This window comes from Zonotrichia leucophrys, chromosome 4A (assembly GCF_028769735.1).
Source record: "Zonotrichia leucophrys gambelii isolate GWCS_2022_RI chromosome 4A, RI_Zleu_2.0, whole genome shotgun sequence".
Classification (NCBI taxonomy): domain Eukaryota; kingdom Metazoa; phylum Chordata; class Aves; order Passeriformes; family Passerellidae; genus Zonotrichia; species Zonotrichia leucophrys.
Genome location: NC_088174.1, coordinates 3,579,441 through 3,599,985, shown reverse-complemented (window position 1 = coordinate 3,599,985; position 20,545 = coordinate 3,579,441). Strand labels below are relative to the sequence as shown.

The window sequence follows — 20,545 nt, the reverse complement described above, 5'->3', positions numbered from 1 at the left end:
CGGGCAAAAAACCCAAAAATCCACCTCAGCAAAAATGCTCATCCATCCCCTCTGCAAGCCAGCAGGGGTTAATGCTGTCAGCCATGACGTCAGGATCCCAATTTGTCCAGAGAGTCCCCCTCCCCAACCACAAACTCCCTCTCTCCTCCCCTCCTCTTGTGACTTTGCAATGAGCAGCAAAACTCCACAGGAGCTGCGGCAACAGCACTAGGGAGACATCCAGCCCTCCCTGCAGACAGGGATTTATCTATTTTCTACACATGCATATATGTATTTTTTTTATTCACCGGGCTGCATTTGCTGGTCCTTTTTTATTTTTATTTTTTGTAGCCTTTTCACAAAAGCTCCAAACCTCCCAAGTGACGAGCCTGAGATTTCCCTAAAATAAAATAACAGCACAGTGGGGCTGGGTGGCTTCCCCTTCCCCCCTCAGAAAATAAAGAGGAAAGGGGGAGCAAATAGGTAAAATCCAGAATAAAATCATATTGCTTGAAAACTCACACGTCCTCCCTCTCTCTCTCTCTCTCTCACACACACACACACACACACACACACACACGCTCTTTCTCCTCCTCCTCCTCTCTGAAGGTGGGTAGCAGGAGCCATGCAACATCTGCAGAACCGGATGGCAAAAGAGCAGGAGGAAAAATAATCCAAGTGGAGTGCTCAGGGGACACTGAGTTGGGTTTTTTTCTTTTTCTTTATTTTTTAAATTTTTTTTTTCCTTCTTTTTCTTCTGCCGCGTACCTGTGAGATTCGATTTCACATTTTGCTGAGCCCATTTTGGGGCATTTTATTTTTCTTTCTCTTGGGATTTTCTCCATTGCCAGAGGATGTCTCTTGTTGAGAGGATGCTGAAAGGAAGAAGAAACGAATTCTTTGACTGGCACTGAAGGAGCGGGGGGGTATTTTTCCCCCTCATTTTTTAGTTTTTTGTCATTATTCTTTTTCTCTAGGAAATCATTAACTGGGGGGGGGGTTGGTTTCTTTTTTCCCTCCCCCCCCTTTTTTTGGAGGGGGATTTCAGAAGATCCATCTTTTTTTCCCCTCCCCTCCAAAGATTTTTTTTTTCATCCTTCGTCTTTGTGGAAATGTGGACATTTCAGGCAGACAGATTGAGTGGAATTGTCTCTGCTTTAGCAGCTCTTTGTCTCGCCTGCTGTGCGCAAAGGTAAGGATTGCGATCCCAGGCTGCGGGGACAGGGGGGCTGGCACAGGGCTTGTTTGTCTCGGTCGGGCTTTTCTCCATCGAGCTGGATGTGGGGAAGAGGAGGGGGTTCTTCCCCCAAATCGCTTCCCCTGCCGTCTGCTATCGTTATTTCCCAACCCGTGCCGTTCCGCGGGGAGGAGGGATGCTCGTACATGAGATGGGGAGCAGACCCTGAGGACGGAGCCCACCTCGCAGAGCGTGTGTGCGCGTCCCCCTGCCCAGCCCGGGGGAAAATGGCCAAACGAGGGGGCTTGCTGGGGAACATGGTGCCCGCAGGAGCCGCCGGAGCCCCGGAGCTGCGCTAGGCGCCCGGCAAGGCTGCCTTGGCCACGCACACGCAGCCACGCTCGCATCCGTGCGAGCTGCGCCGTGCCACAGCCCCGGCTCTGCGGAGCTCCGGGGGCGATGCCCACGGCCGTGCGGGATTGATGGCATGCAACACCTCCTCTGTGGGTGCCATGCATCCGGATCCGGCCCTGCGTGTGCGCAGCCAGCCGTGCCCGCCCGTGTGTCACTCACACCTACGGCAAAGCTTCACCTGCCCTGCGTGGCACCGGGCAGAGCTGGCACCGCTCCGCTGCCCGCTCCGGCTGCAGCTGCTCCTGAGCTGTGCCCGGAGCACTCGCAGCGCTCCGGAGGTGCGGGAGCCCATCCAGCCTGGCCGAGGTGTGTGGAGCGCACCTGTTTGCTCGCTCATCCGCTGCTTTCACGCACGGGGGTAGCGCTGCCTGCTGCTGCTGCTCGCCCTCCCTCCCTCCGCACACCTGCGGGCAGGTGCGTTTGTCCCTGCGCCTGCCGGGGGGAGCTCTGGCATCTCCCTGCTCAGCCGTGTACAGGGAGCAGCGCGTTCCTGGCGCACACACGCAGTCCTTACGGGGCTCTGGGTGCCCACATTTTGGTTCCTGTGGTTATAAACACGCACGCAGTCTTTGCAGAGCTGTGGGTGCCCAGATTTGTGTTCCCATGGTTATAAACACGCACATGCACGCACACACACAGGTTCTTGTGGGGCTGTGGGTGCCCAAATTTCAGCTTCTATCATTATAAACACACACAGGTTCTTGTGAGGCTGTGGGTGCCCAGATTTGTTCTCCCATGGTTATAAACATGCACAGGTCCTTGTAAAACTGGGGGTGCCCAGATTTGTGCTCCCATCACTATAAACATATGCAGGTCCTTGTAGGTCTGTGGGTGCCCAGATTTGTGTTCCTGTGGTTATAAACAAGCACAGGTCCTTGCAGGGCTGTGCGTACCCACATTAGTGTTCCCATCATTATAAACACACACAGGTCCTTGCAGGGCTGTGGGTGCCCAGATTTGTGTTCCCATGGTTATAAACACACACATACACAGATCCTTTTGGGGCTATGGGTGTCCAGATTTGTGTTCCTGTCATTATAAACACACACAGACACACACAGACACACACAGACACACAGACACACACACACACACACAGACACACACAGAGTCCTTGCAGAGCTGTGGGTGCCCAGATTTGTGCTCCCATCGTTATAAACACACACAGGTCCTTGTGGGGCTGTGTTCCCATGGTTATAAACATGCACAGGTCCTTGCAGTGCTGTGTGTGCCCACATTTGTGTTCCCATGGCTATAAACACACACACAGGTCCTTGCAGGGCTGTGTGTGCCCACATTTGTGTTCCCATGGCTATAAACATGCACAGGTCCTTGCAGGGCTGTGTGTGCCCACATTTGTGTTCCCATGGCTATAAACACACACACAGGTCCTTGCAGGGCTGTGTTCCTGTGGCCATAAACACGCACAGGCGCAGGCGCGTGCCCACCTTGCCTACACCATTCATGCGTGGTCCTGTTGTGTGGGGACACACAGGCAGGCAGCTTGGGAGGCACTGGCCAAGCAAATGTGTGACATTCAGAGCCCACAGCAAGCCCCTTTGCTGAGACCTGTGTCCCTGCATGTGTGTTTGTCTGTCCAGCACTGATTTTTACCCACAGCCTGCATGTGTGTCTGTGCACAGCTCGGAGACAAAACACTCTCCATGTGCACGAGCCTCCAGCTACTCCTACACAGCCCAGGCAGCAGCACGGGGTGCTGGAATGGAGAGGTTGGGCTGCAAGGGTACGTGGCTGTGCAGAGCACATGGCCGCTGACACAGAATCAGGGGCACAGCACTCTGGAATTCAGATCACAGGCTGGCTGTGCGTGCTCCCCGAGCGGATGCAGACCCACATTCGCCAGGAATAGCACTGGCATGCAGCTGCTCGCCCACAGCTGGGCAAATGCACGACTTGCCTCCTCCGTGGGAGGGATGTGGCTTTTTGGATCACAGGGAGCACTGGGAGGCAAAAGACCTTGTCCTTAATCATGATAGTTTATTCCCTCACTAGGCCACCTTGTCACTGGTGAGGAGGAAAGTGTCCCCACGGCCCTCTTCCCACTCTGCCCCTTTCTGCAGAGCTCCTGTTTCCTGTCTCTACCTCAATTTCCTTTCTAATATTAATGAGGTATAACTGATTCCTGAGTTTTATGCACTGTAGGAAGCGAGGCAGAGGTGTCCAAATCCCTTGAGAGATGCACAGTGTCCATATTATGAATATGGGAGCCTGTGTACCTAGGAATGGCTGTCTAGAGATGAACAAGTGCTGCTGCACGCTCTCAGTGCTCAGTGACAGGACTGTGCTTTGCATGCTGCAAAACCTCACACACCTGCAGAGAAATCCACAGGTGCAAGTGGACCTTGCAAGCCTGGGCACGGCGTTGTGGAAGTGCCCACCTGTGCCCACCTCTCTGGCCTTTTCACAGTGATTAAAGCCCGGCAAGGAAGAGCTGTACCCCTCTCAGGAGCACACTCAGGAGTGGAGATCAGACCCCTTCCCCGGCCAGCACTAGGGCTTGTTGGTTGGGCATGCACCAGAGCTGGGGGCTGCTTCACATTTACACATCCCTGTCCTGCTGAGAAATTCCTGCACATCCCAGAGAGCCCTGAGACCTGCCGAGATCCCCAGGTGGTCCTACATGCCTCCACCCACAGCCCTAGGGAGAGTCTGGATCACCAGACCCACAAATGCCTGCTTCTGTGCTCCCCATAAATCGTGTCCACAGCCCAGTGTCTCATCACACCCCAGCAGAGCAGGGTCTGCCCCCCCACTTCACCCCCAGGCACCCCCAGGCCCCCCAGGCCCTGGCTGGGATGTGGTCACACACATGCACACACCTCTGAGCCTGTTCTGCAGCCTCACCCAGTGCTCCCCTGTGTCTGTGTGTCTGTGTGTCTGTGTGCACAGTCAGGGAGTCCCTACCTGCTCCGTGCAGCCAGGGGAGCACGCCTGTCTGCCTGTCTGCCTGTCTGTCTGTCTGTGTGTGTCTGTGTGTGTGTGCAGACTCAGGGACATGCCAGCGGCAGCCCCTGGCACGGGGCTGGCAGGCAGAGGCAGTGCAGCTTTCCAGGTTGACTGGGATGGATGTGGGAGGCGGTGTTGACAGGGAGACATGCTGTTGTGGTGGGTGACTGCAAAGAGCAGCAGTTGTCACCGGCAGGGTCTCTATTCTCATGCAAAGCAGGGGACGAGGGTGGCACAGAGGCTGGGGATTCAGGCACAAAACCTCATACACCCCGCAGCACTCAATAGGTCCGGTATTTTTAGCATCCCCTGCTTTCTGGTTTCCCACCTTCAGTTTAGGTTTGACCCTTGGGCTGATTTCAGAAGGAGCTCCTTTCCTGCCGCGTGGATGTTAGGGAGGACGTCTGCCCTCTCTGTGTGCAGGTTAAAGGGCTGGGAGGGAAAGGATTACTGCTGTGGCACACAGAGGGGAAGATGGACTCTCCTTCCCTGGCTCTGCCTCTTGATCTGCATTGCTAAGAAGTCACAGTGATGCTGAGTGACAGAAACTGAATTTTTACACAGCAAAGATCAGCCGTATATCGAGGCCGTAGGAGAAAAAGGAGCCTTGTTTTCTTCAATATCTTAATTGTTTGCTTCAATAACCTGAAGAAAGCCCTGGGTGCAGTGGGAAGTCACACTTGGGTGTGTGACAGGGCAGGGTGCCTGCTGGGGGCCACCCGTGTGGTGGGGACCTTGGGACGTGCCAAGTCTGTGCTGGGTGATGCAAGAGCCCAGCTGGGCTGAGGAAGGGGAGTGAGATTTGCAAGGGAGGGCTGCAGCTGCCCCAAGCACAGCCTGAGGCACAGAAAGGACAATTCCTGCCTCTGTGTCTGTGCACCCCTCTGTGGGCAGGGACAGGGAAGGCCCCGGGGTGTGTGGGTTGGTGGCCAGGGTGTTCATTGAGGGGTGCAGCAGCCCAATTCCTGGGGTGCCTACACCAGAGGGGCACCGAGAACAGAGCTTGTGGTGCCCTGGAGTCAGGGTGAGCTGCAGAAGAGGAACCAAAACACTGCTGAGAGTTCTGAGCCCTTCCCAGGATGGCTCAGAGGCTCTGTGGGGCTCGTGGGCATACAAGTGGCTGGGATCTGTGCCAAGGACAGAAGACATGAGTGAGAGAGAACACAGAGAGGCTCTGCTGGTGGCTGAGGTGTTCTGGTGCCTTGGGGTGTGAAAGATGCTGAGGGAGCTGGCCAACACCCCTGGTGCCACATGGGATGACAAGAACTCTCTTCTTTTGTCTTTCAGCCCCTCCACTGGAAATATTTCTGTGGTGAAAGAGATTGTGGACAAACTGCTCAAGGGCTATGACGTCCGCCTCAGGCCTGACTTTGGAGGTGAGGCGGGGCAGGGGACGGGGACAGGGCACAGGGGACAGTGGGCAAGGGCTGTGTCTGTGCTGGTCCCTTGGCCACACACACCATGGGCAGTGCTCCCCTCAGACACCTCCAACCCTAACGTCCTTACAGCTTCTCCCTCACATTCTTAGGGCCTTCTCTCTCACATCCTTAGGGCCTTCTCCCTCACATCTTTAGGGCCTTCTCCCTCATGTCCTTACTGCCTTCTCCCTCATGTCCTTATGGCCTTCTCCCTCACATCTTTATGGCCTTCTCCCTCACGTCCTTAGGGCTTTCTCCCTCATATTTCTGTCACCCCTCCTGCTTTCCCTTCTCCTCTCGCTGGTTCCTCTCCTTCCAGCTTCCCCCATCTCTGCAGGCAGCTGTGCTGTCCATGGTGTGATGTTTCTGGGGATATTTTGCCACAACAGAGACACTCAGCTCTTCCTCTGCTCCAAGCTTTCCTCCATCACAGACAGCAAGTCGTCCCTCCTCCATTTCTGCTCCCAGTGCCAGATATTTTGGCTCTTTTCCCTGCAGAAGGTTGAGGTGATGCTGGTGGGGCTGTTGGTAGGCCTGCAAAGCTGCTCCCTCAGCAACAGTGAGGCATAAAATATTCCCTGGGGTCAAGGATCTCCAATTCCTTCCTTGTGTCCTGTGAGCAAGCAGGAGAACAAAAAGGGCCTGGTGGAGATGAAATATGGAAAATCTTTGGGCACTGTCGTGTTGCCAGGTCCAGTTGAGGTCCATTTCTTGAAGAGGAGGAGGCACTGGAAAAGCACAGGGAGGGGGATTTGAGGGCTTCTGGACTCAGCCTGCCAAGCTTGGCTGCTTTAAGTCTTTTCTGGGCAATGCTATTTCCTCCTGATGAGGAGATGTGAGGGGCTGGGGGATGCTCAGCCCACAGGAGGACAGATACAGGTGTCCCTCTCCATGAGACTGATGGGAAACAGGCTCATGGCTGTGCTCTCAGGGGGAAGAGAGGCTAGGGACAATTATTTAGTGGCTCAAGGGAGCAGTTTTCTCCCAATAGGGCTGACCCATAGATCCTAGAAGCTGGGAGTGAAGGAATACCCTCACTGCTCTCAGCAGGGTTTGAAGGCACCCCAATTTGCTGTTCCCCATGACCAAACCCATCCCTCACTGAAGCCTCTGGTTTCCCTGCATCTCGCCCAGACGTGCCCCAATCTCTGACCACCCCGTACCCTTCAGCAGAGTCACTTCCACCCCACAAACACCATCCCCACTGCCCTCATCTCCTTGTTCTACCCCGTGGTGGAACAGGGGCTTTCAGGAGGCAGCACCAGGCGCTGCTGGGCCCTGGCCTCAGGGAGGGCTCTGGGTGGGGGAGATGATGCCCACCCCTCCATAGTGGGCACCTGGGAGGTCACCCAGGGCAGTGGGGAGATGCTCTGGGTGCAGCATCCTGCAGGCAAACAGGGCTTCCAAATCTTCCAAATCTTCCCTCCTTAGTATATGGGATAGGCTGGCTTTGATTGAAAGGCTCTGCCCGGCAAACACGACATGTCCCTATTACCTGGCCAGGCCTGACCACAGAAATTGGTGCAGTCACATTTTATGAGGGGGAGAGCTGTGGAGATGACATAAAACTGGAAGAGGAGCAGGGTGCAAAGGCACGGCAGGGACTGGGATCCAGTGCAGCAGGAGCAGAGCTGGCTCTGCAGAGCCACGGAGCACAGGGAGCCCTGGCTGGGGCCAGCGGGTTTTGTTCGCTGATTGCAGCCCCCAGGGCACCCAGGACAGGCTCAGCCCTTCCTCTGCTGACCCTACAGATCTGTGCAGTGCTGGGCTGGGCTTGGCAGGCACTGCAGGATGGATGGGGCTGGGCAGCCCTAGCACTTCATTGGATTTTGCTCTGAATTCCCAAAGTGCAAGCAGCATTTCTCCTCACTCAAGCAAAGAAATAGAATTATGAGCATAACCCCCTTCCCTGTAAATGCCTCACTGTTGCCCTTCACCCTTTCTTGTCCTTCCGTTTGCTCATGAGAGTGAGGTCCTGGTGGGGAGCCCCTTGGTTCTCGTGGTACCTAAACTCTCGGCATGCCTGGCTCCCACCCTAGGAAAAGCTTATTCAGGCAAAATTACTGCAGCATTTCCAGCTGGGCTGACACAAGGGTCTGGAAGCTGGAGATTGTTGGTGTTACAAGGCCAGAGAAAGGGGTGGAAGTTTCCTTGTACCACTGCTATACCCAGTGATCACCAGGGCTCTGGGCTTTTGGATCAAACCCATTTCTAGGTGAAATCCACTGGGGTCATGCCAGGAGGTGTCTAAGCCTGTGTGGCTCCCAATCCCGTTGTGCAGAGGCTGAAGTTCTCCCCAATGAGTTGAGTGCAGCTGGCACTGCCACGGGACCCACAGGAACAGCATGAAGCTGTGCCAGGGGAGGCTCAGGTTGGATATCAGGAAAAGGTTCTTTCCCCAGAGGGTGATTGGAACGTGGAGCAGGCTCCCCAGGGAATGGCTGTGTCCCCAGGGCTGCCAGAGCTCCAGGAGTGTTTGTACAATGCTCTCAGGCACAGGATGGGGTTGTTGGGGTGTCCTGGACAGGGTCAGGAGTCGGACAGATCCTTGTGGGTGCCCTCCTGCTCTGATGTGCTGTGATTCTGTGGAAAAGGCACAGTTTGGGCAAAGCCCTGGGGCTGTGTGTGTGCAGCCCTGCTGTGTCCCAGGGCCATGTGGGACTGAGCTCCAGTTCCAGCATCCTGAGGACTGGACTGTTCTCCAGGACTGCCCTGTTCTCCACATGGACTGTCCTGCCCCCCTCGTCTGCCTCCCAGCTGGGCAGGGGGGCTGTCAGCCCTCCCTGTGTGGGGAGGTGATCCCACCACCTCCCATGCTCCCATCCTGGGAACACCAGTGAGGGTGAGCTGGGAATGGCCAAGGTGGCACCTCAGAGGGGTGGCAGGTCCTGCTGGGAGCCCTGTGCCCCAAAGGGATGTCATGGAGCTGCCTCAGGGCTGTCCAGGAGTGACCAGGGGGTCTAGCAGGACAGGCAGCTGCCTGCCCAAGGGGAGAGGAGTGCAGCAAAGCAGCTGCCACTCAGCTGCCCATGAAGTAGGCTGAGCTGTGCCTCTAAAGCTAGAGCCCTCAGCTCTCTGTGGCTCAAGGTTGAGGCACCGGGGGCAGGAAGGTCACAGCAGCCAGTGCTGGGCTCCCTGGAGGTGTGGGTACAGCCAGGTCCTTCCCAGACAGATTCCCACATGAGGAATGCAACCCACAAACGTGATGAACCAATTGGCTTCCCTTCCTCCCTTCCCTGCTCTTTCCTGCTCCTTTCCCTGTGTTTTCCTTCTGCAGTAGAGTTGTTTCTTCCTTGCTGTCCTGTCCCCACATCAGTGGCAGTCACCCTGCCCTGTCCCCACCCTCAGCCTTGGGGACATTGTCCCAGCTCCACATCCTGGGGTGCCCCCTCCATTCACTCCTGCCTGTAGAACAGGAGCAGCTGGGATGCTTTGGGTGCGAAGGCACATGGAGGGACCTGTTCCCATGTACTACCTGCATGGTGAGGCAGCTCTCGCCCCTCACAGTCTTTCTAAGTGAGCCCCCAGGCTCATCCCAGCACCCCCACCCTGCCCAGGATGTGGTGCTTCCACAGCTCCAAACACAACTCGTGGCTTCCCAGCACTCTTTTTTAAAAATTTTTTTGAAAAAGAGAAAGAGAACTCCACCTAATGCCAAAAGGAGGACAGGCCTGCTGGGGATTGCAGTTCACTTTTTAATTTTGAGATGCCTCGTTAGCTCTGGGCTGAGCTGAGTGGCTGAGAAGCATCAGCCTCTCGCTCTCCTCCCTCTCCCTCACCCCCCTGGAAACCCATTAGGCCGAGGATCAGGTCAGCTCTCAGGGGTGGAGCCCTGGCAATGAGTGCCATGTGCTCACCTGGGGAGCTGGGCTGAGCAGGGGACACCTAAGGGGACAGCTGGAGCCATGTGGAGATGATGGGAAAATCTGGGAGCAACTCCATGGGAAAGCCACCCTGGTTAGGTGGGGGCAGCCTGGGGGACAGTCCCCTCTGGTGTTTCAGGGGACACAGGACAGGACAGTCCCCTCTGGTGTTTCAGGGGCACAAGACAGGACAGTCCCCTCTGGTGTTTCCTGCTGTCCCCAAGCCCTGGAGTGTCACCCCGTGCTGGAGAGATGTAGGACAGTGCCAGGGTGGGACATGCAGGTGCCAGGGCTGGTACAGGAGAGGGCCTGGCACCGGGGGGACAGGAGGGGGTGATGGCAAACAAGTCCAAAGGGTCTGGCCAGGATTGTGGTGAGGATCTGGAGCAGCCTTCAGGAGGGATGTGCAAGGAGGAGCAAGAAGCAGCCAGGTCTCCAAGAGAGAGATCTTTGTCCTGGTACTGCAAGAGCAGAACAATGCAGAGAGAGGGTTTTGGACATCAAATCCCAGGTGGGTGCCATGAGTTGGCTCTGGAGGATGGACAGTCTGGGGGTGATTCATATAGAACACTAATTCCACCACCAGGTGAGCAGGATGGCCATGATTTAGGGCTGGCTGAGCAGGGGGTGCTGCAGATAATGTCTGGGAATCATCTCAGAGCAGCACCCTGGCTCTTGTAAGTGCTCTTAGGCACTCACTTTCAGAAGCATTAGTTAGGAAAAAAAAAAAAAAAAGAAAAAGAAAGCAAACTAAGATGATATTGCCCCAGGGTAGAGAAGGCAATGAAGGAATGGCAGGAAGATCCCACTTGAGCTCAGTGACTCAGCTGCTCTCGGTTGGTGCAACGTTTCCAGCCCAAAACTTTGCAAGAGTTCCAAGCAGATGGCTCTTGATGGTTTTCCAGCATCATTTGCAGGTCTTGGTAGCCAAAAGCAAGGTGAGGGCACTCTGTGCTCCTTGCTGCCAGCCCTCCTGGAGTGCAGGGTTCCTAGTGTTTCTCCTGGGGGGAATGCAAGTGTCTGGAAATGCCTGGTGAAAACAGAATGACCGTGAAGCCCTTGGGATTGTACAGTAAATCCTGGATTTTCATGTCTGTGGATCCAGCAGATTTCTCTACTCCATTTTTAATTCAAACTTCCCTAAGGAAAATTAACACTTAAAAGATCTTGGGTTGAAATTAGGCTGTGTCCTGCTCCTCATCTGCTTTGTGTTATGGATGAGGCTTCCCAGGTCTTGCCACCCTCATTTGGGATATCCCAACCCCTCTTTGCTGCAATATCTTGGCCTTCCTCCCTCCTGTGCCCTGCCCCTCCTGCTCTCAGCTCCTCTCTGCTCCATCACACCTCCACCCTCCTGGGCACCCAGCCCTGCTCCCACATCCTCTTTACCCCCCAGTATTCCTTCTTCAGTGGCCACTCCAGATTCAGTGGAGCTGGGGGTGAAATCCTCAGCCTTTCCCTGTGTAACAGCATCGCTTGAAAGCCAGAATTGTAAAAATAAATGATTGCTGATGCATAAAGTGTTGCAGTGAAGCATCGTCAGTGGTTCAGGGCTCCAACACTGGCGGGGCTGAGCGGCTGTACCAGCTGGCACGGTTGCAGCAGCAGGGGATGAGGTGCTTGGGTTGTTTCCCTGGCCCACCAGCCCTGTGTGCCTGGGAAACTGCTGCTCTCAGTGCTCCTGTGCTAGAAGGAATGACAATTTGGTTTCTTCCATGGTCAAGGCTGGCGGTGCTGTTCAAGCCTTCCCCAAAATGTCCCTGTTTTCTACTGTGTGTCAGGCGGTGGTTTTTTCCAGGCAGCTAGATTGCTTTGGATTTTTGAAGGGGAGGGGGGGGAAATTTTAGGAAAAATGATTCAGAAATTTCTGAGAACAAGCCAAAACGTGTACGTGCTGGGTTTTTTTTCCCTGTCCTAAAATGTTGGGGGATAAAACCGGCAGCACCCACTGCAGGGCTGGCCCCTGTGCATGGGGAGCAGGTGTGGGCACCAGCGACCTGGCTGGCACAAGGGCTGTGTCCCCACTGCCTCTGGTGCCAGGGCAGCACCTCAGAGCAGTGATGCTGCTGCAGGAGGACCAGGATATGGGGCTGGAAGAGGGCAATGGGCGCTGCTCCTGGGCTGCCTGTCTGGGGGCCACAGGAGCTGCTCACCTGCCTTTCTAAGCTTTAGTTTTCAGCTTTCCCCTCCTTTTCTGTGGCAAAAAATGTTTAAATCTCAGAGCAGCTAGATTCAATTTTTCTTTTTCTTCTGAGATGCTTTGAGGCAGCCCTTTTGGGGCAGGGCACTGAGATTTGGCAGGAAGGTCTGGTCCCACCAGGGACAGCTCCTTCCCTTCTCACAGAGCTGGACATGGGGTGAATGTGAAATTCTGCACTTCACAGAGCCTGACTCCACCAAGAAATGTCACCCTTCTGTCCCCACACTGTGGCTGCAGCTCTGGGTTTGAAAGCAGAGGGGTAATTATGGATCAGGCTGGGGAAAGGAGTTAATTGAGAAAGGAGAGGCAGAATCTGTCTGTCTCTCTAAACCCCAGTGTCACTCAAGGCCAAAGGAAAGGTGAATTCCTACTAGGGCTGTCAGTGGTCCCACTTTCCTTCCTGAATAAAGAGCATTAAGAAAAGGCCATTCTTGGTCAGTAAAACTGGCTGCAGCTGTGCAGCCCTCACTTCCTCCCCAGTTTTTGTGACTTCTGGCTCCAGACCATGGGTCACATCCTCTCTAGGGCTAATCCAGAAGGAAGATGACAACCTCCTGCTGTTGTGTCTTACTTCATTAACTGAAGTGGCAGGAAATGAAAGGATCCCGTCCTTCTTGGGACATATGTGGATGTTAACACATTGCCACATGATGGAATTTCTATTTTTTTCACTTTGCTCTTTTTATATGAAATACATGCTGCGAAAAGCACTTGGAGGCTGTTAAGTCAGACACACAAGACTTCAGAAAAAGCCAGAATTGGGGTTTCTCCAGGGATCTACATTTGGTCCTCTTGTGAGGGTACATCAGGAGGAAAGGTCCAAGAGTTGCCTCCTCCTGAGCAGCCTGCAGAGCACACCAAGGTGCCATTTACACATGGAGCTGCTTTTTCTCCTTCCCTTTCCTCCAGAGTGGGACAGGCTATGGGCATGGCAGTGGGGACAGCTGAGGTGGCCACAGCAGGTGGTTAGGGAGGGTTGATTGTCTGGTGCTGGGGTTGAGCACCCAAATTCCATCTTGGACTTGTTCTTTCCTGGCTGTTCTGTGCTCAGACCTGCTCTCCACACAGCCTCAGCTGTGTTTATGCCTGCTGCCAAGCACAGCAGTACAGCAGGAGCATGTTCACACCTCTCCCCCAAGGAGCCAAAGGTATCCCCTGCTGAGGGGTGCCCAGTGAGGGGGTGATTCTCCAGGATGCTCAGCAGCACTGGAGGCAGGCAGTGCCTGTTTGGAGCACACGTCCTCTTGATTTCAGCCACGGCTGTGAGTGCTCAGCCACAGTGCCCCAAGAGAGAGACACACAGAGGTCACTGAAATCCGGGAGCTCCAGGTGGCTGGGGTAGGACAGAGCACACAGGAACCCTGTGACACAGCCACAAAAGCATCCTCCCTTTCCTGTGGGCTTCCCCTCACTCACTGGGCACTGTCAGCACTGCCCTCCTGCAAATCCATCCTCTATCAATCAAGGAAAAGCAATGAGCAAGGATGCTGTGGACAGTTTAATTAAGAACTGGCTCCATAACATCCATTCAGCAGTGGGCATCCTTCCACCTAACCTTCATCCATTTTGTTTTCCTCATGATTTTGTTCTTGAGGGCAATAATGTTTTAGGGTATTAGACCAGTCCCTTCCTCCAGTGTGACAGAGCTTGTGAACCTCTTGCTGCACACTGAACACCCTTGTGCATTCAGGTGTGGCCACACTTATTATCCTCCTTTCGAGACAGAATCTCTGGCACAGAGCAGTGGGAGCTGTTTTGGGAGAAAACAGCAATGGAGATGAGTTTCCCTGAGGCTGGCCTTGGGTTTCTGGGCAAGCTGTGTTCCTGCCACAGAGCTGTGCCTGCTTTTCAGGATTTGGTGTCCAGTGAGGAGCATAAAGTTTCACTGTCATCCATTTCCAACTGGAGCTGGAGGAGATGTTGGTTCTCATGCCCAAGCCTGTGTGGGATGAATGCACTTCGTTGCCTTTCTCCTTCCTTTTCCCCCTTGGCTGGTGCAGCCCCTCCCTGCAGCTCTGCTCAGGCCCTGGCACAGCTGCTCTTCCACTCCATGGCAGGGCCCTGGGCTGGCAAGAACCCCTCAGAGATGTCTCTTAAAACAAAGACGTCATCATCATTTTAACTAAGCTTTTATTCCAGGAATTTTTCCTCCACCCTTAGTCATAGATTTTTTTACATCAAGATGCAATACATTGGAGTAACTAATTAGCAGAATAATTCCAATACTTCTTAATTAATTAACTGACTAAAAGCAGATTGTTGTTTATAGCCAGATTTGCCACATCACCTGGACCCGTGTTCCTCCTTGACAAACATCTACGTAGCACTCACCATTTCTGAGATTATTCCTGCCAGCAAACTTGCCTTCGAGGGACTGCCACTGAAAGCACAATGTGAAAGGAGTGTAAAATCCATTAGTACAAGTCCTTTTGATTACTCAGAATATATTCTCACCGCCCTGGAGCTGTTCATCAGAGCAGCTTTACATACCTGCATTGTTCATCTCCTAAGACTCCCAGTATCCCAGTTAGGCAGAGAGGTATTTTTAATCCATATAACACAAAATAGAAAAGCCAAGGAATGCGCTGCAGTTGTGCTGCTGTGTGAAGAGGCTCTGTGTGTGCATGTCACTTTTCTCACCCATGTTTGGTTCAAAGAAAAAGAGTTGGAGGCTGCTACAGTGTCAGGGTGCTGGATGTAAGAGGGGTTTTTGGTGGTACTGACAGTGTCTGGTCTCTAAAATCCATTTTTGCAGATACCCCTTGCTGGAGGTTTTTATATCTTGATATTTCATGTGAAATATCATGCACTTGTTAAAGCATGACCAGAAACATGGACAAGACAAAAGATGTGTTTAATGAAGGCACAAGGCTTTCAGAGGAATTCACTTCTTATGGGTGAGAAAGGGCAAAGTTGGGTAGTGGAGCCCTATAGGATGAACAGAATGGTCAGTAAAACAGGTTTGCTGGATACCCAGGGATTGATCCTGTTCTCATGAAGTGGAAGGAAGCAGAGCTCTTCTCCCTTCCTGCTGGGATGTGGGAGCTCTGCTGTTTGCTTTGAGCAGAGCAGGATTTTCAGGCTGGGTTGGGCAGCACTGATCACACCATTCCTATAGGCTGTTTTTCTGGTTGTGGCATTTATCCCTGGTTTTGTGCCATTGCTAAAACCTCTTTTTTTCCCTCTGATCTTTCCCCCCTCCCCTTCCTGTTTCTCCTGTTCTTTGCAGTCCTGCAGGAATTGTGCTGTTAAATAATTGTGTTTGTGACAGGGGTGAGCCTCAGCCCAACCCACCATGTCCAGAATTCCCCTCCCTAGACCTCAGGACCTCTTAGTTCAACTCTGGGATGACTCCGAGTGCAGTTCTAGTTGGAAGAAAGACTCTGTAAAATTACATCTTGTTGTTCCATATTTATTCTCCCTCAGTGGTTTCCATGTCAAACTTGCTCAGTTTACCAGTCAAAACAAGATATTTCTACCTGCCAGCTCTGCCAGCTCAGCCTGGGCTCTGGAAATCAAGCTGTGCTCTCTCTGCCCTGGACATCATCACTCGCCAGAAAGGATTCTCAAATCAGGGCTGAGCTGGATGTGATGTTGAGTGTGTACAAATAGAATTTGTTCCTGGGTGGTATTAGGGGCTCTGTGGGACAGATATCAGCAAGGCTCCTGTGCTGTGCAAATATTGACTAACAAATCTCCCCCACTACCTGGGGGAGGATGGGACACCTCTGGGGACATTTTACACCTTGGGGACACCCAAAGGGGGAAGATTTTTGGGGATAATGGTAAAAACCCATAGCAGCACTGGGAATGGCACTGGGAAGCTCTGCTTCCTGCTGTTCTCTTTATTTGTGAGAACAGACCTAGCACCTCCTGAGCTCTGGGCCATTGCTTGGTCACCAAACTGTGACCTTTCCTTCAGCTGTGGTGTCCTGTGCAATCCCCACAGGGAACAGGCAGGTGAGGCCACTTTTTGCTGTGGAGAAGTGTCATGGTGTAGCCATAGGAAAGCTCTTCTTTAGTGGGCATTAATCGTGTCCAAAAATAGTTCCCCTTCTGATGGGTGAAGCAGAAGGACATTCTTCAACACCCCTTCAGAGAAAAATGGAAATTTTGTAAATTTGATCATTGGCAAAATGTTTTAAAAGCCACTACATGAGGCGGAAAATGTATTTACTGTGTATGATCGTGTCATAGAGTAGGGAAACTGGGAAGGATGTCCTGCATTGCTTTCAGCTTTCACTCCTGTGCTTCTGTAGTGAATCCCCCAGGGGCTGTCAGCAAGGAGGGGACACCAGAGCCTTCCCTGCCCCATGTGAGGCTCCACTGTGAGCCTGCAGAGCCATTCCAGCCACTAAAAACCACAGTGGGCTTTTATGGGTGACACACCCCAAGAGCAGAGAAGAAATAGGGTGGCAGCCTTGGTTCCTGGGACACTTTGTCACCCCATGCTCACATTTGGGACAGTCAGCTGAGCTGGGAGAGCACCAAAGTGCCCCTTCCTCTTTCTGCAGAGCCAGCTGGGCTTTCTGGTCAGCAGATCTCTCCAAACACATCCCCTCAGCTACCTGGAGTAGTTCTGACTCTTCTCTTACACTCTGCGAGATGATTCCTGATTCTTTAAGGAGCTTGGTGCTGCTGACACCACAGCAAGTGACAGGGGAACCTTGTGCCAGGGTAAAGCCACGTCCAAGGGCTGCACTGGGCAGTTCCATGGGTGATGCACAAAAAAGGGGGTGCTGATGGCACTGGCAAAGCTCTGGGTGTAAGATCAGAAGCTGTCAGGCCAGGAGAGGAGGCCATCCAGGTCACAGATGTCACCTGGAGAAGGTCTGCAGAAAAGCCCACTCTCCTGGCCTCTGGAGAAGGATCTCAGCTTGGCAGGAAATTTTTGGAAGTGAGGGAGAGGGTAGGCTATGAGCTGGATTCCTCTTCTTATCCTCCTTTCACAGCAAAAATAGAACATTTATCACAAGTTCCCTACATGTTTTTCTTCCCTATTGCACACTAGCTCCTTGCTAGTATTTGAAGCTCCAGAAAAAAGAAATTGATGAGTACTCAAGTTAATAATGTGTGCTTATTGTGTTGATGAATTGCTGGAGATGAATATATATGTAAAAGCTCTGCAAGATTCACTCATCCATGCATCCTGAGTGAAAGCAATTATTTTGGTGAGCAAATGGGACTTAGTTTTATGTCTTAATAAAGAGGTTCTGGGCTAAAAGGCAACTTTTGTTCCGGACATTATTGCAAATCAAGCCTTACTGAAATAATGGCAACACCAGCACAGGGGGCAATCTTTTAGAAGTGAACATCCTGGAATCCTTTTTTCTACTAAACTCTTTCAATTCTTGGTCACACCAAATTTTGTCAGATCTTCCCTGTTTCAGACAGTGGAGAAAGGGCAGGACCACCTGAACAAAGCACATCCAAGAGCTTCAGAAACTGAGGGATGAAAACTTGTTATCCCATGGATGACATTTGGAAAGGAGGAGGCTTGGTTTTTTGTGTGTGCTTTGTTTTCTCATGATTCCTAACCGAGATATGAATTTAATGTGAATGCAATGATATTTTCAGACCTGACTCATTCCATTTTTTCAATACTTGGCCTGTAAATTGTCCCAAACATAACCCTTGGGCATGGTGCAAGTTTAGCACTAGGTCTCAACCTGGCCATCTTATTCCTTTTGTTTTTCCCCAGATGCTGGGGATGTCCAACTGGATCCAATCCAGGAGTTACATCCTTTAAAGACAAGAGTCTGTAAACAGAGATGAGGAGGTGTGACTAACTCATAAAAAAAATAGAAAACAGGGAGGAAAAAAGAGAAAACACCTTGTTGTTGTCACTTTGATAAAAATGACAAGTCCAGGTATTTTGTTGTTGTTACAAACACTTCTAAGACAGAGAAAGGGATTTGATGTGAACAGAGGAGCTTGTGTTAACCCATTTAAATTAATTTGGCTCAGCTCATTTGCAGCTAAGGGGATTAGATGGCTCAGGATTTGGTAATGTGAGAGAGTGTTTTCCCAGACAGGTCACATCCCATAGTCCAGGCCAGGTCTGGAGATGCTTTGGGGGAGGATATTTCCAGTGCAGCAAGAGAGAGGCTCCTGCATGGAGAAAACATTTATTGCTCACGTGCCAGGAAAGCCCCAGCACTGAAAAGCTGGGGCAGCACCTTTGTGCCCTGGGTGGGAAGGAGAGAAATGAGACATTCCAAGGGGCAGCTTGGGAGAAAATTCCACAACTGCCAGGCAGGGAAAACTGCTAAATAACCTCACTTGTGAGCCATAGTGGCAACCTGGCCTGAGGGTGGAGTGGCCTGGGAAGGGAGGGATAGGATAGAGAATAGATTAGGGATAGGATAGGATAGGATAGGATAGGATAGGATAGGATAGGATGGGATAGAGACTAGAATAGGATAGGATGGGATAGGAGAAAATAGAGGAGAGGATAGGATAGATGATAGGATAGGATATAGGATATAGGATATAGGATATAGGATATAGGATATAGGATATAGGATATAGGATAGGATGGGATAGGATGGGATAGGATAGGATAGGATAGGATAGGATAGAGCTAGAATAGGATAGGAGGGAGGATAGGATATAGGATAGGGATAGGATAGGATAGTGATAGGATAGGATAGATAGGATAGGATAGGATAGGATGGGAAGAGATAGAATAGGATAGTGATAGGATAGGATAGGTATAGGATAGGATAGGATATAGGATAAGGAGGATAGGGATAGGATAGGATGATAGATAGGATAGGATAGGATAGGATAGGATAGAGCATAGGATAAAATAGAATAGGATAGGATGGGATAGGATAGGATACGATATAGGATAGGATAGGATAGGATAGGATAGGATAGGATAGGATAGGATAGGATAGGATCCCACACATAGCAGCACCACCCCTGCCATTGGGGGTGGTTTGGCTGTGAGGAGGAGGATGGTGCTATGGTTTTCCAGGTATTTTGCTGCACTCCTACCTCCTGGCTCTGCAAGGAGTGTTATGATGCTGGGGGAGGGATCCCAGCACTTGGGATTCGGCCCTAAAACCTGCTTTTAAACCTGTGTGCCTCTGTGGGCCTCGTAGCACCAGAACTGGTACAGAGGTGGAACATTTGGCATTGTAAAGAGTGTTTTTGAAGCTGTGATGAGTCCTGAGGGTTGGTCTGCTCAGAGATTGAGATGGGGCAGCTGCCTGTGGTGAGTGTGTTCTGGTACATGGTTAAATATCCTGATGACTTTTGCACCCAGGGGTTCAAAATATCTAATGTCTGTGTGCAATCCTTCCTGAAGAGCTGCCCCTTTCAAAAGCAGGTGCTGGGCTGGGAAAGGAGGAGCAGGAGGGAGCCAAAGGCTTCTGAGCCTGCTCAGCTGTAGGAGCAGAGTCTCTGGCATTGCCCTGGCTGGCTCTAGGAGATGGGGCGAACACAAGCTGTGAGTAAAAGCAGAAGGACTGGGCTGCTCCTGAGTCCACCAGAGCTCCCCAGGCAGGCAGAGCTGTGCCCCAGGGCTGCTCTGGCAGGGCCCCTGCAGAGATGCAGTTCCTGCCAGGATCCTGACAGAGGTAGGAGGGAAGTCTTCTCAGGTGGAGCGGTGTGGGGGAGGCTGATGAGCGTGGGCACAATGCTTCACACTGCTGCTGGGGAGAAGAAGCCTGCCTTGTGTTGCTTTGCTGTCACTCTACAACAGGCACTTGCTTGGCAAGCCCCGCTGTCCTCCTGCTACTACTCTTGGTGGAGGAGAGCTGGAGGGACCTGGGATGCTCAGAGTCTCTGCTTTCCTGGGATTTGCTCAGTGTAAACACAGGGAAATGTGGTATTGCATAGTGCCAGCTCCGCAGAGAACAGGGGAACACCAAGTGTGTGCCCTGCAGGCTGCAGAGCCTCAGAGCTGGTCCCTGTGTGTGCCCTGGGTCAAGGGGAGGGCAGGTGAGCCATTCTTCAGGAGGCTGGAGCACTGCCTTCATCTGCCAAGGGTTAGGTCTGGACCCACCTTCTGCCATGTCCCTGCTCCAAAAAGGACTCCAATGGCAGTGACAACCCTGCAAAACAAGCTGGCCATTGTCTCAGCTGCGGCACTGCCAGCTGTAAGGGATGGATGGGAGCTGGCACTCAGTCCTCTTGGTAAAGTTGCTCTTATAGAGTTGATTGCTTGGACCCACTGGTCAATGCCAGGGTGAGGATGGTGAGTTCTGGTGAGGTGATGCAGTTGTGTGTCTCTAAATTAGAGCTTGACAAACCTGAGAACTTCTTTTCCTCTTGCTTTGCTGTAACCTTACCAAATGTGCATCACCTGGGCAAGAGATTCACAACCAGAAGCTATTGGAAGACTGTTTTCATCACTGAGGATGAAACAGCTTTAAAAATCTCTCTCCTGAATATTGACCTAGGCCTCTTCCAAGAACAGATGATGCTCTAGGTAGTCAGTAACTGTTTTTAATGCTGAGAGCCCTGTGTGTGTGTGTGTGTGTGTGTACAGGTGCTTTGCTGGACTAGGTCCACTGGC

At 52.2% G+C, this 20,545-nt stretch overlaps 1 protein-coding gene across 2 annotated transcripts in view; it reads left to right on the top strand.

Annotated features, from left to right (window-relative positions):
- The first annotated feature begins 408 nt into the window (after positions 1-408).
- Positions 409-20,545, top strand: part of LOC135447895 (gamma-aminobutyric acid receptor subunit beta-4) — a 78,726-nt gene continuing 58,589 nt past the window's right edge. Inside the window, exons 1-2 of one of the 2 annotated variants that reach the window (XM_064713081.1) lie at positions 409-1,171; positions 5,825-5,913. In XM_064713081.1, coding sequence (XP_064569151.1) covers positions 1,092-1,171; positions 5,825-5,913 — 169 coding nt within the window. In that variant the 5' untranslated portion in view covers positions 409-1,091. The remainder of the gene's footprint in view (positions 1,172-5,824; positions 5,914-20,545) is intronic. The other variant, XM_064713082.1, reaches the window with a different exon arrangement.